Source organism: Rhinatrema bivittatum, unplaced genomic scaffold (genome assembly GCF_901001135.1).
Source record: "Rhinatrema bivittatum unplaced genomic scaffold, aRhiBiv1.1, whole genome shotgun sequence".
In the NCBI taxonomy this organism is placed as follows: domain Eukaryota; kingdom Metazoa; phylum Chordata; class Amphibia; order Gymnophiona; family Rhinatrematidae; genus Rhinatrema; species Rhinatrema bivittatum.
The window spans coordinates 42,927-59,731 of record NW_021820962.1 but is presented as its reverse complement, the minus strand read 5'-3'; the positions used below and the strand labels follow the sequence as shown (position 1 = coordinate 59,731).

The 16,805-nt window shown below is 41.8% G+C and overlaps 1 protein-coding gene across 1 annotated transcript in view; it reads left to right on the top strand.

Moving 5' to 3' along the window:
- LOC115082331 (P protein-like) overlaps positions 1 to 16,805 on the top strand; it is a 109,081-nt gene that overhangs the window by 59,272 nt on the left and 33,004 nt on the right. The window contains exons 11-13 of the mRNA XM_029586568.1: positions 1,155 to 1,211; positions 4,343 to 4,467; positions 14,835 to 14,973. Coding sequence (XP_029442428.1) covers positions 1,155 to 1,211; positions 4,343 to 4,467; positions 14,835 to 14,973 — 321 coding nt within the window. The remainder of the gene's footprint in view (positions 1 to 1,154; positions 1,212 to 4,342; positions 4,468 to 14,834; positions 14,974 to 16,805) is intronic.

The following is a 16,805-nucleotide window of genomic DNA, read 5'->3' as shown; positions in this document are numbered from 1 at the left end:
TGAATCCTATCCTTGGACTTTTAAATTTGCTGATGGGTCACTTATGGGGAACTTTGTCAAATGCTTTATGAAAATTCAGCTACATTTTATCCACCAACTCACCCTGGATTGTCCACATGTTTATTAACCCCTTCAAAAACATCTAACAGCTTTGTAAGGCAAGCTTTCCTTTTGCTAAATCGATGTAGGCTCTGCCCCTGCTGCTGACTGCTGCCTCTCACTCAACTTCTACTCCTGCCTGCTTACCTCTACAAATCCTCTGTCCCTCTGCTCGTGTCCCTGCTTAATTCCACACAACCCAACACATCTCTAACATGCCCTACTCACATTGCTGCTGTTCGCCATTCTCTGACCTCGCGCACACAAGACGACAAAAAGCAGACTACCAAAGCTAACACACTCTCCTTTCACTGACGAGCACAGAGAGGAAAAGATATTAGACAATCAAGCAACTATCTTTCAATTCAATCTTTCCTCTGTCCAGAAATCCACCTTTCCTGAATCCAATTTCTGACAGCTATCGAGGGGAAAATCTGGGTTTGCATGGCTTTAAGAAAGACTGCACTGAGCACGCTTGATGGCAAACACACATTAAAAAATAATACTTGCTATTATTAGTGTGCATTAGATATACTATCTTGACACTCGTAAACAGCACTAACACATGCTGCATTCATTATGTTACTTTAAACATATCCCTTTTTAGTAAATTCTGCACGAATGTTCTTCCCTTAACGAATGGTAAAATCTGCCATTACTATGCGTTAATGGCAAAAAATAATGCAGTTTAGTAAATAGTCACGAGGTCTTATCTTTTGGTACTGTATTTCAGAGATTTAATGATGTAGCAAAACTGGACTCAATCAATGTAACTGTCTTTATGCCTCACCTTCCTGGTGCTATGTTTCAGATATTTAATTACTCTATCCTTGTGCTCATTATGCCTTTACCTGGCTGTACTATAGTCTTACATATTTTCTAACTTGTTGAAACTAGCTTTGAGATCTTTAGTTGGAAAAGTATGTAAGAAACAAATGATGATGATGAGAGTACATTGGATTCATGTTGCTTAATTTCTTATGTAAGTAATTGCAGTGGCTTACTGTATTTTATTATGGTTTTTAACTTGCTTTAAATATTTCTCTTTCTTTCAGATGATTTTAGTGGCAGTATTTTCTGAAACAGGATTTTTTGATTATTGTGCTGTAAAGGTAGGTTCTCAGTATAATATCAGCTAATACAGAGGCCGGCAATCTTTTGTGGTCTACTGCCAAAAAAAACCCTACGAGACACTGCAAGTATTAGAGCTGCTGCACTGCCACTGTAGAACTGATAAATCCGGGGGAAAGGGTCTAACTCTGGCCGTAGTTGCCAACATTGATTCACCCTCCACTCGACATCTGCTGTGAAAAATGATGGCACTGTGAGCATTTTTAAAACTTACAGGATAGCTATGCTTTTCTCTTGCAAGAGCTGTCGGTGTTAACATTATTCGGCAAGAATTGAAGCAACATGCTGACAAGAAGGTGTTTAATGTGCCACAGAGGTCACCGACCACCGTACGCATAAATAATTTGCTGCCATTTCTCAGAACTGATTTGTATTTCTTTTAAATGTAGAAAAGCAGGTTAGTATTGGTTTACAATGAATAATTAATTGAAAAGCTTTGTGTATGGGTTTTCAGATAATGAAGAAATTAGTGATAATTGAACCACATTATTCAGCATTTCATTAACACTCCTTTTAGGAGTTGTGTCTGCAAGTGTAAGAAGCAAAGCATTCTGGAATATACAATATAAATGTATTATTATTTTTTTTATTTACTTATCATTTTATATGCAGCTGGCAGATAACTCCTAATATGGAACTTAATATCATGTAACTACATTGTGGATTACTTTTCCAGATGTGCATCACTTCGCACTTTTCCACATTAAATTTCATCTGCCATTTGAATGCCCAATCTTCCAGTTTAGCAAGGTCCTTCTGCAATTTTTCACAATTCACTTGTGATTTAACAACTCAGAATAATTTTGCATTGTCTGAAAATTTGATCACCTCACTCACTGTTCTCCCTTTCCTGATCATTTATAAATATATTAAAAAAGCGCCGGTTCCAATACAGATCTCTGTGGCACCCTACTATTTACCTTTCTGCACTGAGAAAACTGACCATTTAATCCTCTGTTTCTTATCTTTTCACTACTTTGCAGTACACAATAGGACATTGCCTCTTATACCATGAATTTTTAATTTTTTCAGGAGTCTCTCAAAAGGGGACTTTGTCAAACATCTTCTTAAAATCCAAATGCACCGCATCCACTGGCTTACCATTATCCACATGTTTATTAATCCCATCAAAAAACGTAGCAGATTTAAATAAACTCGTGATGCCTGCACTAGCATGGTCTTCCCATGCACGCACCCGCTGCTCACCCGCTGCTCTTCCAGGCCACGGGGGGGGGGCAGGAAGAAGAGAGCATGCCGGTGCCGCTGACTCCTGCTCTCCTGTCGCGTTCTGCCCGGGCTATCAGCGTTTTTAAGCCTGGGCGGAAGACCTACTTCGCTTGGGTAGGGGGAGCAGCTGGGTTAGCGGGGGACCGGGAAGTGTGGCGACACACCTGCATGTTCTTGGCGACACGCTGGTGTGTCGCGACACACCGGTTGAGAACCGCTGGCCTAGAGAATGGAATTGGGAAAGGGAGGGGGCTACTGCAGAATGGGGAAGGGCTGGCAGCAAGCAAGAGCTTTACACCGTGATGCAGCAGCGCTGGACTGGGGGCACTCAGTGTGTGAGCACATAAGCAGCAGCACAACAGTAACATGTCTGTGTGTGTGTCAGAGAGCGTGAATGAGAGAGACGCGCTCATACATACTTTGTAAGAGAGAGTATGTGCGAGGGTATCTTTCTCTCTGATACAGACACAGAACCACACTCTGTGTGTGGGTGTGTCTTTGGATCTGAGAAAGAGTAGTATATGTCTGTGTGTGTCAGAGAGAGTGAATGAGAGAGACACGCTCATACATACTTTGTAAGAGAGAGTATGTGTGAGGGTGTCTTTCTCTCTGATACAGACACAGAACCACACTCTGTGTGTGGGTGTGTGTCTTTGGATCTGAGAAAGAGTATATGTCTGTGTGTGTCTTAGTGTGTATGTGCCAATAAGATTTCTACAGTCTAAAAATCTGGTTGTGACTGAGTGTGTGTGTGTGTATCTGACACTGGCTGGCAGTATAATTACTTACAATTGGTTCAAAAGCCAGATTGGGAATCCAGGATATATATCTCCTATAAGAGATTTAAGCAGATGTGTAGGGGGCCCAACCGATTTCCATGGATGGAACGGGTGCTGCAGCTCTGCTCTCCCCTGGTGTAGAATGTGTTCAACTTCTTAGTTATTTAGAAAAGATGATGATTTTATGATTTTATCTCTCAATGTATAGTTATTTCTTTTATTTTTCTTTTATTTAGATATTTTAAGCAAAATGGATAATATGTAACTAGTTTTTTTAATGTTTAATTTTAAATGCAATTTCAATTACCGATGCTTAATCTGAGATGTAAACCGACATGATATGTTTTTACATGAATGCCGGCATATAAAACCAAGCAAATAAATAAATAAATATGTATATTTTAGTTTAATTTTGCCAGGTTCAGGTTTAACTTGGCGTGGTTTTAGGAATTGTTTAAGCATGCGCTGCAGGGAAAGTGCATGAGGGCATCAGATACCCCGTGGGCTGATTTTGAAAAAAAGCCTCCCGTGCTGATATTTTCCCGCAATCCACCCCTGTTAACAGGTGTAAAATTTTTAGATAAGTTTAGAAATATACTTATGCACTTGTATGTATATCGCTTACATATTAAAAACTTGTGGAAGTGCTTCCAAATCCCACCCCAGAATACTCCTAAATCACTTCTTTTTTTTTTTCCACCCAAAGTACATGCAAATGCTTAAGTTTTATAAAATAGCATAGATATATATTTATTATTTATTTATTTATTGTTTTTGTTATACCGAGTTTCATGATAGGCATCACATCAACCCGGTTTACAAATAACAAGGAGTGTAAAGCATAACGTAACGTAAAAAACAATATTTTCAATAAGAACCTTGAACTTTAAATACAGTGAATCAGAAAAAGGGAGAGGGAAAGTTACATATATGTGTGCACAAATGCTACTGGCATTCGTATATACTGTTTTTATGTATGAAACTCCTGCATAATTCTTTGAAAATTCCATCACATGCATATATATATATATATATATATATATTGATCAGGTTGCCTTGATGTTTCTAGTGTAAAAAGTTGACTTTTTCATATTTATGTATATTAGGCATACCAGTTATCAAGAGGCAGAGTGTGGGCGATGATAATCATTCTGTGCCTTATTGCGGCAATGCTTTCTGCATTTTTGGACAATGTTACCACGATGCTTCTCTTCACTCCAGTAACCATAAGGTGCGTATGTACGTTTAATATTATTCATGCACTGTATTGCATTGGTTGCATTTGTTTTCAGTTGCAGAAATGAAATGTTGCTTGCTTGCTGTGGGATAGGAGTCTAAAGGAATTGTATTCTTTTGTGCTGATGGAAAAAGTGCTTGCTACTACAGCTGGTTCTATGTGTATATTGTGATGGGTTCCTGTTGTGTAATGCAGGTTTTGCTAAGTGCTCAGGATAGTAAATTGCCATCTGAATCCTATCGGCTGTGGACCTTGGGCTTCTTTACTTGTTGGAAAGACCAGACAAGAACATGGCCATTGATGGAGATTTTGGATGAATTTTTCACTGACTCAAAATTGTTTTTTTTGTCCAGAGTTTAGGATTTGAAAGAGTGAACAGCCCTTGCTGATGTCCAGGTTTAATCGGCTATGTGAACCTGCTTACTTTCATTTTCGCTCAAATGGAGAGCATGATTTATTTTTTTTCTGGTGATTATGCGCATATGACCTGCTACTGCCAGACAATATTTTGTTTTGTTAGCGTTTCTTTCGTATTCATTCTGCATTTGACATTTTCGGTTTCTCCTGAAGATATGGGCCGACACTGAGGTGTGATGAACACGGTATTCCCTGTGGGGTACGGGGGTGTGGGAAGTAGAGCATCAGGCAGATGTGCAAGTGAATGGAATTCTGGTGCAGCAAATGATGTTTGTGTGAAGTTAAGTGCTGAGTGAAAAAGTACATGGGGTTTGCTTTATTTTCCTCAGGTGAGGTGAGGTGTGTGTTTGAGGAGTCTGGGGGTTTGAATATGGAGATTAATGGGAGTGGTATTGGGTGGTTGGATATGTAACCAGTAGCTAAATGTGGGAGGAGAATTGGGAATATTAGCATGTTTTATTGCCCAGATTGATATTTTTTTAAGCACGATGATGTTTTATATGTTGGGAGATCCCTTTTGGATGTACCCTCCTTGAAGGTCATCTACCCTATGTGTGTATTTATTATTACTCTTGGTTTAATTGCATGGTTTATTCTGTATTGTAAGAAAACAGATGGTACAGATAATTGAGAATAGGCCCTGTGAATGTGATTAATGTGCTAAATGCCACGTCTAGTAATGCTGTGTTAACCTGTCAGGTTTATGTCCTTAAATGTAAATGGCATTAGCAATCCAATTAAAAGAAAGAAGGTAAGGTCCTGAATTTTGTTCCCTGCAACAATCCAGACATTGTGCTCCTGCAGGAAACTCATCTAAAAGACACTGAATTAAAGTAGGGGCTGGGTTAATGCTTGCGCCTTTCTGTCAGCATTGCCTACAAAATGGAGTGGCAGTGCTATGTAGTAGGTCATCTGATGTTCAGCTGATTTCTCAGCGATCAGACACAGGGTTGATAAAATAGGAGAAAATGAATATGGGGCCAATTTTCAAAGAGTTTAAGCTCCTAACTATTGTAGTTGGGCTCCTAAAATGGCCCGTTTGAAAACTTAATAGGGTTTACCTCAATGTAAGATTCTAATTTCACTAGAGTTTCTAAATTTAGGGGCCTAAAAAGTGAATGGCTATGGGAATGGTGTTAGGGCAGGGGAACGAAGGAGCTTAACACTGATTTTCAGCAATTTAGGAGCCTACAAGATAGATTTTAAGAGTCTTGCGTGCAAATGCCGTTGTGAGCCCATGGACGCGCCAGTTTTATAATAAGCGCGCATTTATGTTTGCATGTTATAAAATTGGCTACCTGCCTGCGCAATTTTATACTGACGTCCACATGTGCGTGCAAATCCCATCTCAAGCACGTAAGAGAGGGGATTTTAGTAGGTACACGCAGTGACGCAATAGGCCTATTTCCCAGTTCCCTCCCAGTTTGCTCCAGTAAAGGAACGGACTTCCTAAACCCCCCTAACCTAACTTACCTCCCTTTTACCCTACTACCCGACCCCTTAAACCCCACTGACCACCATTTATTTTTTTTTAATGACTTACTCGCTGTCCATAGTTGGAAGCAAGTTTCGCAGTTGTGGGATCCCGGCACGCTAGTGCGCGTAATTGACTTCATGGGTGCAGTCCCAGCCTTCCCATGCACAAACCTCCCCCACCGTCCCCACCCTTTTCTCACCAAACCTTTTTTATCCACGTACCGGGAGACATGCGCAGTCTGAGGGCCTCTTAAAACCTGCACGGCCCGCGCGTGTCCCAGTCATGCGCGTATCTCCCGGATTTGTCACGTGTAGGACTTTCAAAATTCGCCCTTAAATCTAGGAAAATGAATAGCAGGCCTATAGCTAGGATATTAATTTTTAGGTCCCTAAACGTATATGAATTTTCTGCTGAAAACTTAGGGTCCTAAATTTTGAAGGTCAGTTTTTGGGAATATCGGCATCAATTGAATTTGAAGGAAAGGGACTATGTATGCTAGAATTAGTTAATTCTTTATTTCTAAGCCTCTGATGCCAGTGATGATTAATACTGAGATTCAAGGTATTTTAATCTCATATCAAGCAACTGTTTTTCATTGATTTAATAAAGGAGCCAAATGAGATTAAATCTTATGTTGAAAGAGGAAGACTTCAAAGCCCTAATTGCTACAGTACCAGAAGTATATATTGCTTTTAAAAAGGACTCTCCACTATTTATGGCAGTAAAATAGGATGATTTCAAAAAGCCATTATTAATTATACTGCTGGGAGAAATAAAGAGAGGAAGTCAGATCTGTCAGAACTGGAAAGGGATATTAAAGAAAGAGAGCAATGACATTCTAAGAGTACAAATTAAATTTTATTAAGACAATTGCAGTAGTTGAAATAATCCCTGGAAGAAAGGAGGAGCAGGGGTGATATGATACAGACTTTCAGATACTTGAAAGGTTTTAATGATCCAAAGTCAATGACAAACCTTTTCCGTTGGAAAAAAATCAGCAGAACCAGGGGTCATGATTTAAAACTCCAGGGAGAAAGACTCAGAACCAATGTCAGGAAGTATTTCTTCACGGAGAGGGTGGTGGATGCCTAGAACGCCCTTCCGGAGGAAGTGGTGAAGACCAAAACTGTGAAGGACTTCAAAGGGGAGTGGGATAAATACTGTGGATCCATAGAGTCTAGAGGATGTGAATGAAGAGAAGAGGCATGGGGGTGGCTTGTGGGAATGACAGCTACTACCTGGAGATGAATATCCTTATTCAATAAACGTTCACACGGTTAATGCGACTCCAACAATGCTCTATGCTTCAACGGCAAGAGGAAATGTGGAAAAAAGGATTTGCATTCACAAAAATGTGGGGGAGTAGCTTGCTTGTTGCGGCGGTTGCTACCCCAAACCAAATAAGCCTGATACTTCACTTTCAATGCATATCCAGCGTAGCTCTCTGCTTCAATGGCAGGGGGGAATGAAGATGAGAGGGTTTACATTCAGACAACAACCAACAAGGACTGAATTGCATAGTCTGGTGTGATGGAGTGCAGCGCTGCCGGGGGCAGGAATGGATAAGATACCATAAGGCAGCTAGTAATACTAGAGCCCGCCAGCAGGTGGAGCAGGTGAAGGCGGAAACTACAAATCCCAGGTTCCTAGAACCACCACCTGACCTGTAGGGAGAGCCTGGAGGTGAGCAGGTGTCAGACTTAGACACTAATGAGTCACACAGGTGAGCCTGGGGAGCTAGAGGAAGAGGGCGTGCCTAGGTAGTGGCAGTGGCCAGAAAAAGCGAGTGCCAGGAAGCAAAGGGGGAGAAGGAAATGGAGGTAGGTTCCGGGGGAGAGGAATCCTCCAGCTGTCTCAGGGGCACAGCCTAGCCTGAAAAGGGAAACAGATAACCTGTACCCTAAGGGAAGTTAGGGCAGGGGTGTTTGCGGGTGAACTGGAGAGCCAGGGGGCTCAAACAGTGCCTTTAATCCAGCACATGTGTTAAGGGTGTTTGCGGGTGAACTGGAGAGCCAGGGGGCTCAAACAGTGCCTTTGCTCCAGCACCTGTGTTAAGGGGTTAGACTGCTGGAGAGCGGGGGCAGGGTCATTTGTTCAGCTCCTGAGGGGACGGAGCCAATGTAACAGATTCAGCTACTCTGCTTTATAAAATTGCTTTGAGGAACTTCTTTCTCTCTGTGTTATCTTTGGGGGTTGGGGGACTGCTTCAACCCCACTCCATTCAAAGAGAACCCAGAAGCCCCGCAAAACCAGGGCCTGTGGAGACCTGAACCAAGGGAGTCCTGTGCGACTAAGGGACTCCAGGGATATCCAGGACTCGCGAGGGGCCTGAGCTGGAGGCAGCGGAGCGGCACCCAAGGCAGCACGGGCGGTGAGCCTTCACACTGGGTAAACAAATAAGCGTGGGAGTAGCTTGCTTATTGCAGCAGTTACTACCTCTAACCAATTAAGCTAGATACTTCACTTTGATGCAGCTCCAGCACTGCTCTCTACATCAATGGCGGGGGTGGAAGGTAACTAGAACCAAAAAGTTACTAATAAGGGCCAAAAGTAACAGAAGTATGAGAAAAAATAAGTGTGAAAGCTTGCTGGCAGACTAGATGGGCCGTTTGGTCTTCTTCTGCCGTCATTTCTATGTTTCTATGGTTCTGTTCACAAGCATGTGCCAGGAAAAATAGTGGAAAGTGTTCTAAACATCAAAATCACAGAACATATAGAAAGACATGGTTTAATGGAACAAAGTCAGCATGGCTTTACCCAGGGCAAGTCCTGCCTCACAAATCTGCTTCACGCTTTTGAAGGAGTTAATAAACTCCGGATAAGTAGCACTTTTAAGACTTATCTGGCTAAATAGTGGCAATACCGCCAGTTAGCTAGATAAGTCAGAACTTATGCAACTACTTAAATATCTATTCATGCATATCTTTTTTCATGGGCGTGAATGTTGCAGGGTAGATATACACATATTTTATAACTCATGCATATATGATACGTGCAGTTTATAGGGATGTGCAGCAGGGACAGACATTTTTATAGAGGAGCTGTCTTCCCTGGTGAAGAATGATCTAGCCACCCGCAAGCTCCCAGAATCTCTGAATGGTCTTATCGTCTTGGCTGGGAGAATCAATTGCTGCCTCTAGCAATAGACCAGGGATCTCCACCCCCCATGCAGACCATTTGTGCTAACCCCTCAATTTCAATGCCCTTTCTCTCCCACTCTGATGACAGCCTCAGCCCAGGCAAGTTCGGAGGAGCCAATGCAGCTCAGCCAGGGATTTCTCACCCCAGAAGAAAGGTTCAGCAGACGTCAGATGAGACTTTGTTTCTACTGTGCTGGGACTGGGCACCAGTTTGCATGTTGCCTGCTGAAGCCTAGGATCAGATGGGGGAATAATCCTAGGTTTCATGACTTTAGCTCCTCAACTGACACTCCCGATGACCATTGCTGCGGGTAACCAGGAATTCCCTACTCTTGCGACTTTGGTTCTGGGGGAAATTTCATAATAAAATACCTTGTCGACTATTTACATCTTCCCCCAGTCACCAGGAAAACATCCCTTGTCATTTCATCTATTCTCAGAGAGCCATTTCACAGTTCAATCACGCTGGCCACTACTCCCCTGCATATATGCACTGGTTTACTTCACGTGAAGAGCATGGTATTTCTCATCATCATTAAGGCTGTACACCCCATCATGCTGGGTATTCCATGGCTACAACTCCATCCACAGTGATTTGGCCAAGTTACAGCTATCTAGTTGGGGATCTTATTGCCATGACAAGTGTTTGTAATGAGTAGAACCTCCTCTCCACTTACCTTTAGCAGCCACTCTAGTGTACTTGCCCCAATAATACACTGACTATGCTGAATTCTTTTCTAAAAAGGAGGCTGAGATGCTGTCCTCTCATAGGATGTATGACTGTTCCATCAATCTGCTCCCCAACTCCGAACCTCCTCGTGGCTGGGTGTACCCATTATCCATCCTGGAGACTAAAGTGATTATTGAATACATCAAGGAAAATTTTGACCAGGGTTTCATCTGACCCTCTATCTTCTTGGCTGGGGCTAGCTTCTTCTTTGTCTTGAAGAAGGATGGTTCACTGCACCCGTGCATTGACTACAGAGGGCTAAATGCTATTACCAAAAAGTACCTGTACCCTTTATTGCTCATCACCGAACTATTCGACTGTCTCCAAGGATCAAGTGTGTTCACTAAACTGGACCTTCACAATGTCTACAATCCACTTCGGATTCTGCCCGGAGACGAGTGGAAGACGGCATTCAATACACGAGATGGGCACTGAGTATCTAGTAATGCAATTCAGTGGGCAAACCATGACTGCTCTTGTTATTATTCTCTGAAGCCAATATTTAGCAAGCTAATGAGTGGGAACGTTATCTACATAACTTTAGCACAGGTATTTTTCTCACCAGACGTAACCATCTAACCTTATCTGGCTAGTGCTGAATATCAGTGTTCACTAAAATTTAACAACATTTTTCTTTCTGGCTGAATTTTGTACATGTAATAACTTACCTGGACAAAATGTTGCCAGTCAGTGAGGAATAATTTTCAAATGTCAGGATTTATCCACACAATCAGACCATTATAATTACTTCAGAATATGGCAGCAAGAATAATAACAGGAACCTGAAAAAAAGATCACATCACTCAAATATTAGCGGAACTACACTGGCTCCCAGTAGAATTCCATATACAATATAAAGTATTAAGTACATTACACAAATTGATATAGGATGAACATGCTAGCTGGCTTAATACCACAGTACGATTACATACTCCACAGAGGGCTCTACGATCGGCAAACAAAGATTTACTACCAGTTCCATCAATAAAAACAGCACACCTTACACAGGTTAGAGATAGGGCCAACTCACTAGCTGGTTCAAAGGTCTGGAATGTAATGCCAACTAATCTGAGGTTGCAGCAGGATCATAAGCAATATAAAAAGGAACTGAAAACATGGTTATATACCCAGGCATTTAAACAAATGGAAGAATCAAAGAGCAAATAAGTGATATATTTATAAGGTTTTTAGGAATTATATTGTTATTTTATTGGATTTTACTTTATTTTTAGTGATTGTATTTAAATTTGATGAATTTCAAGTTTTATTTGGATATTAGTATTTAATTGATGATTTTATGATTTTAGTTAGATTTTATTTATTTGATCGATAAGATTGTTTTTTATGTGAACTGTAAACCGTTGTGATGGCACCCCAAACGACGGTATAGAAAAATTGTCAAATAAATAAAATAAATAAATAAACTTGAAAAGTTACCCAGAAAAAAAAATCTTTGAATATTAACCTTTTAACTGCTGACAAAAGGGAGAAATTTATCATGCCGCGATATTTTATCACGGGGGGGCATAATATTACAGAGGGTGATCCTGCAATATTTTGCTCCTCCCCCACAGAATATCACGGTACTATCGGCATGTTCTTTTTTTAATTGCTGAAAAGCTATGCAGGAAAAAAAGAATGTAGCAGAAACTGCAAAAAGCAAGATTGCGACCCAGTTTGCATTGGCACTACTATCATTTTAAAAGGTCAAGTGGCCCAAAACCCTCTCTGGATGTGTCAACCCCCCTCCTCAGGATCTAGCAAGACCCCTGCAGCCTCTAGAAGTGGTGTTGACCCCAAAAGTGAAAAAAAAAATAGAATTGAATTGTGTGGCTATGCCCCACCCCTTTCCCATAACCCTCCCCTTTTCAGAAACCCCCTGTTGCAAGCAAAGCCCCCCCCCAGTAGCAAGACCTCCCCCTTGCCTACAACTCCCCCCCAAAATTAGGCCCTGTTGGTGTTGGATGACCCCCAAAAATGCCAAAGAAGAAATATTCAGCCTGTAATACTGCCACCAAGTAGATTCCATGCAGGAACTCAACCAGAAAAAAAACAACTACCTGGATAAAGATGTGTCAGTTTTGAAAGGCTGGCTCCTTAACCCACTTAGGGCCTAATTTGCAAAGAAATTTCTGCACAATAAACTCTTGTTTTATATACATTATATGCATAAATGGTTTTTATAAAATAACCTGGGGCTTAGTGCAGGTAAAAGTATGCCTGCAACTCAGTTATATTTATTTATTTATGTATTTATTTTTAGTTTTTATATACCGATCTTCTTGCATTAGATACAAATCAAACCGGTTTACAATGAACAAAGAACTTGCCTGTAGGCGATACATGGAACCATGAACGTATAAGAAAAAACTCTGGGTAACAGAATCATAAAGTAAATTGACCAGGAAAACAATTAGCATTACATAGTAATAAAAGTCACAATAAACGGTCGATCCAATTGATTGAGCATGGATCCATTAGGCAGAAAAAGACTAAAGGGTATCTGAGGGTCTCTACAAGGTAACATGAGTTAGAGAAAAAGTGAAAAATGAAAGAGAACTTATAACAAACCAAATCATAATTGTGAAGAGAAATGAGGAGGGATATGTTGCGAGAAATGGAGAGCATATGTTAGCTAAAATGAGGGTTCTGGAAACGCAAGGTTGAATAACCATGTTTATATAATTAATATACAATAGCCAGTTAATAACCAGTTATATGCGTGCTTTATCCTGAACTGCAGAGAGGCATTTCAGGGAGTGGAGTCAGGGCGGAGCTGGAACTTAAGGCACATACTTTTTGATTTTAAAAAGTATGGGTCTGATCTTCAAAAACATGTACACGCTTAAAAATGCGTTTTACACTTGTAAATGCACTTTATCCAAGTAGGTGGGCTTTTGAAAATAGCTACACTATATGCCATTGAATTGTCCATAGGATTTACTCACGTAAGTGCACTTTATGCAGGGAAATGGCTTTTGAAAATTGCCAAAATATTAGTTATATTTACACGTGTGAATTAGGGATGTGCATTTGTTCGGCATTCATTTCGCAGTTGGTGCATGTCGCTAGTGTGTGGGTAACTGTTCATGCTTGGACAATGGGAAACCTATGTGCGTACTGCGAAACGAATGAAACGAATGCCCCACGAATGCACATCCCTAGTGCAAATCCTTTTGAAAATTATCCCCAGGGACAGTAACTTTAAAGCAAGGGCAAACACCCATGTATGCATGTATATGGATGTGTGGTATAAAATAGGTGTGGCCCCTGTATATATGCTCCTAATTTTAAGCGTGTCTGCGAATTGCAGGGAAATGTCTGCATTTAGACAAATACGTAAAGGAATTGTATAACGTGCGTGCGTCCAGGAAATGACCAGTTTAACCAGTTCGCCCACCAGTTTGCCCGGTCTATAGCTATAATCCTTAAGACCCCCCCCCCTGTTTCTTTAGCCTGCACTCCCCACAGCTGAGCCCGATCCCTCCGGCAGTTCATATCTGGCTAGAAATGGTTTTATTCAGACGTACGCCTCATCGTTAGCAGAAGTAACTTTGCGCTGAAATTCACCTGGACGTGTGCCCATTGGACATATGCGCATATCTCTTGGTCCCGCCCCAGAGCACCCATTCCCCGCCCACATTCTACAGTCCCGCCCCAGAACACCCATTCCCCGCCCACATTCTACGGTCCCGCCCCAGAACACCCATTCCCCGCCCACATTCTACGGTCCCGCCCCAGAACACCCATTCCCCGCCCACATTCTACGGTCCCGCCCCAGAACACCCATTCCCCGCCCACATTCTACAGTCCCGCCCCAGAACACCCATTCCCCGCCCACATTCTACGGTCCCGCCCCAGAACACCCATTCCCCGCCCACATTCTACGGTCCCGCCCCAGAACACCCATTCCCCGCCCACATTCTACGGTCCCGCCCCAGAACACCCATTCCCCGCCCACATTCTACGGTCCCGCCCCAGAACACCCATTCCCCGCCCACATTACACCCCTTTTTTTTTAACCAGATGCGAGATATTCACTCTTTGGTAGTTGCATGCGAATGTGGCAGATTTATAAAAACCGACTGGTTGCGCTTAAACGACAAATGCGTGCGCACCTCCCGGTTTTGCCATGCGCGTCGCTTTTTAAAGTTTGACCTTTAAATGTGTAAATTTAACTGCATAAATTCCATCCTCTGACACAAAAAGGTGCGGCTTTAATCTGTCTCTTACGTCTGAGTTTTCAATGCAAATGTAAGCACATAAGTTTGCTTTGAAAACTGAGGGTAAAGCTTCTGCTTTAAAGATATGTACAAATCTCACTCCTCCGCGCAGGGTTATAAAATTGCCCTCTGAAACAAATTTAAGTGCTGAAAATTTGATTTGTCTGGTTACATTTTGCAAATATCCCCCAACTGCGCCCAATTGCCCGACACATGGAGGAACACAATAACTGTGTACACAGCTAAACCATAAACACTGAAAATCCAGTTTAAATCTGATTTAAATCCTTTCTTTCACCCCGGAAATACCGCCCATGTTTTGGGGACAATTTATGCTTACGTGCCTGCTCCTGTTTTCCTTTTCATTCCCGCAGGTTGTGTGAAGTGCTTAATCTAGACCCTAGGCAGGTCCTGATCGCGGAGGTCATCTTCACAAATATTGGAGGAGCTGCCACGGCTGTTGGAGATCCACCAAATGTGATTATTATTTCCAGTCAGGAGCTAAGGAAGACGGTAAGTACCAGAATACAGTAGGATAAATGAATGAAATTAGGAGGCATCTCTAAGCTGTCTGGAGCCATTTTAGCATATATATTCTTATAGTATTGTGAAAATTTCATTTAACATCAGTCTCATTGCAGCATCATAAAAGCTATGGGGCATATTAGCTTAAGTGATCAATTTTCAGAAAATGCTCAGTTCCTACATTTAGAACCTAGGATAGTGCAACCTAAAAATCTTTTAAAATAAATGTGTTTTTTCAGTCTAATTTAGGTACTTACGTTTAGCTGAAAATGTACCTAAATATAGGAACCTAAAGCTTGGGGGTAATTAAAAAAGGATTTACATGTGTAAATGTAACTACTGTTGTGGCAATTTTCAAAAGAGTGGTCCGGACGGCAAGTTGTAATACTACCGTCGTCTGGCTTGCTGATGCGGTATCATTCTATTAATTCTATTTAATTTAACCTTATATAATAATTGGTGGTTACGCACGGAGAAATAATATACAGTGTCTTTTTGTTGCGTTTGGTTTGCAATTTTCAAAAGCCATTTACCCGTGTCAGGTGCACTTATGTGGGTAAATCCTGTGGACAATTCAATGGCATATATTGCAGCAATTTTCAAAAGCCCACTGACGTGCGTAAAATGCATTTACACATGTAAAACCCATTGTTAAGCTTGCAAACGCTTTTGAAAATAAGGCACTAGGGGTGTAGATTGAGGACTGCATTGCATTTGCTTAGATTTTGGTGCCTAGTGCTGAAAATGAATGCTGACAATCTAAATTTTTTTTTTGCTCTGCCCTAACTCCCAACCTTGTAGCCACCAATTTTGGGACATTGAAATTTAGGATTCCTAGTGATGATATGGTTCTAAAGTTAGGTGCTCTCAGAGGGGCTGGTTTAGGTGCTTAACACCCTGAAGGGCCTATTCACTAACGGGTAGATTTTAAAAGACACACGGGCGGTTCCTGGCGCGCGCATATCGACGCGCCAATTTTATAACACGTGTGCGCCGACGTGCATGTTATAAAATCCACTGCACGCGTGCGCAGCCGATTTTATATCAGCGCACATTGGTCCATCACAGAGCGAATCGATCCGGTCAGCTACTGCTCGAGGCTGCCTTCCTCTTTAAAAAAAAAAAAATACACAACGCGTTCCACGTCTCGCGCCTCAAGCCCCCGGGTGTCCTCCTGGCCACAGCGGGAGATCCCGGAACCCCCAGGACCTGTCAGCTGAAGAAAAGTCGTATCAGGTAAAAGAAATACTGGACATACGACGTCATCACAGGAGGTGGGAATACCTAATTGCCTGGGAGGCTGGCCTCCATCCCACCCCGCCTCGCCCCACCCAGACCTCACCCCCCTGGCCCTCCCCTTTCTCAGGGCCCCGCCCTTCCACCCACAACCCTTGTTTTGTGTTTTTTTTTATACGCGTGGCCCTTTGAAAATGTACTTGCGATTGCATAACGTTGCATTTCTTGGCATTGGATTCCAGCTGCCAATCCTTCCACCCCCTCCTTGAGCTTTCTTAGATTGTTTCTTTTTTTTTTTTCTTCCACACCTTCAATCAAGCCTGAACACTCTGCTGCAGATCTTAGTGTAACCTGCAAAAAGACAAACTATTCCTTCTAATGCTTTCACAAAGATATTTAATAGAACAGGCCACAAATGGCCTGTTCTATTAAATAGGCAATATATCTCAGTTATATTATGCCTTTTATGCCTTTTAATGTTATTTAATGTTATTTATTGTTAATTGGTTTCAATGTATCCACAGTTTCAGTTCCTTGTAAACCGGTGTGATATGTGTATTATACAGGAACATCGGTATATAAAA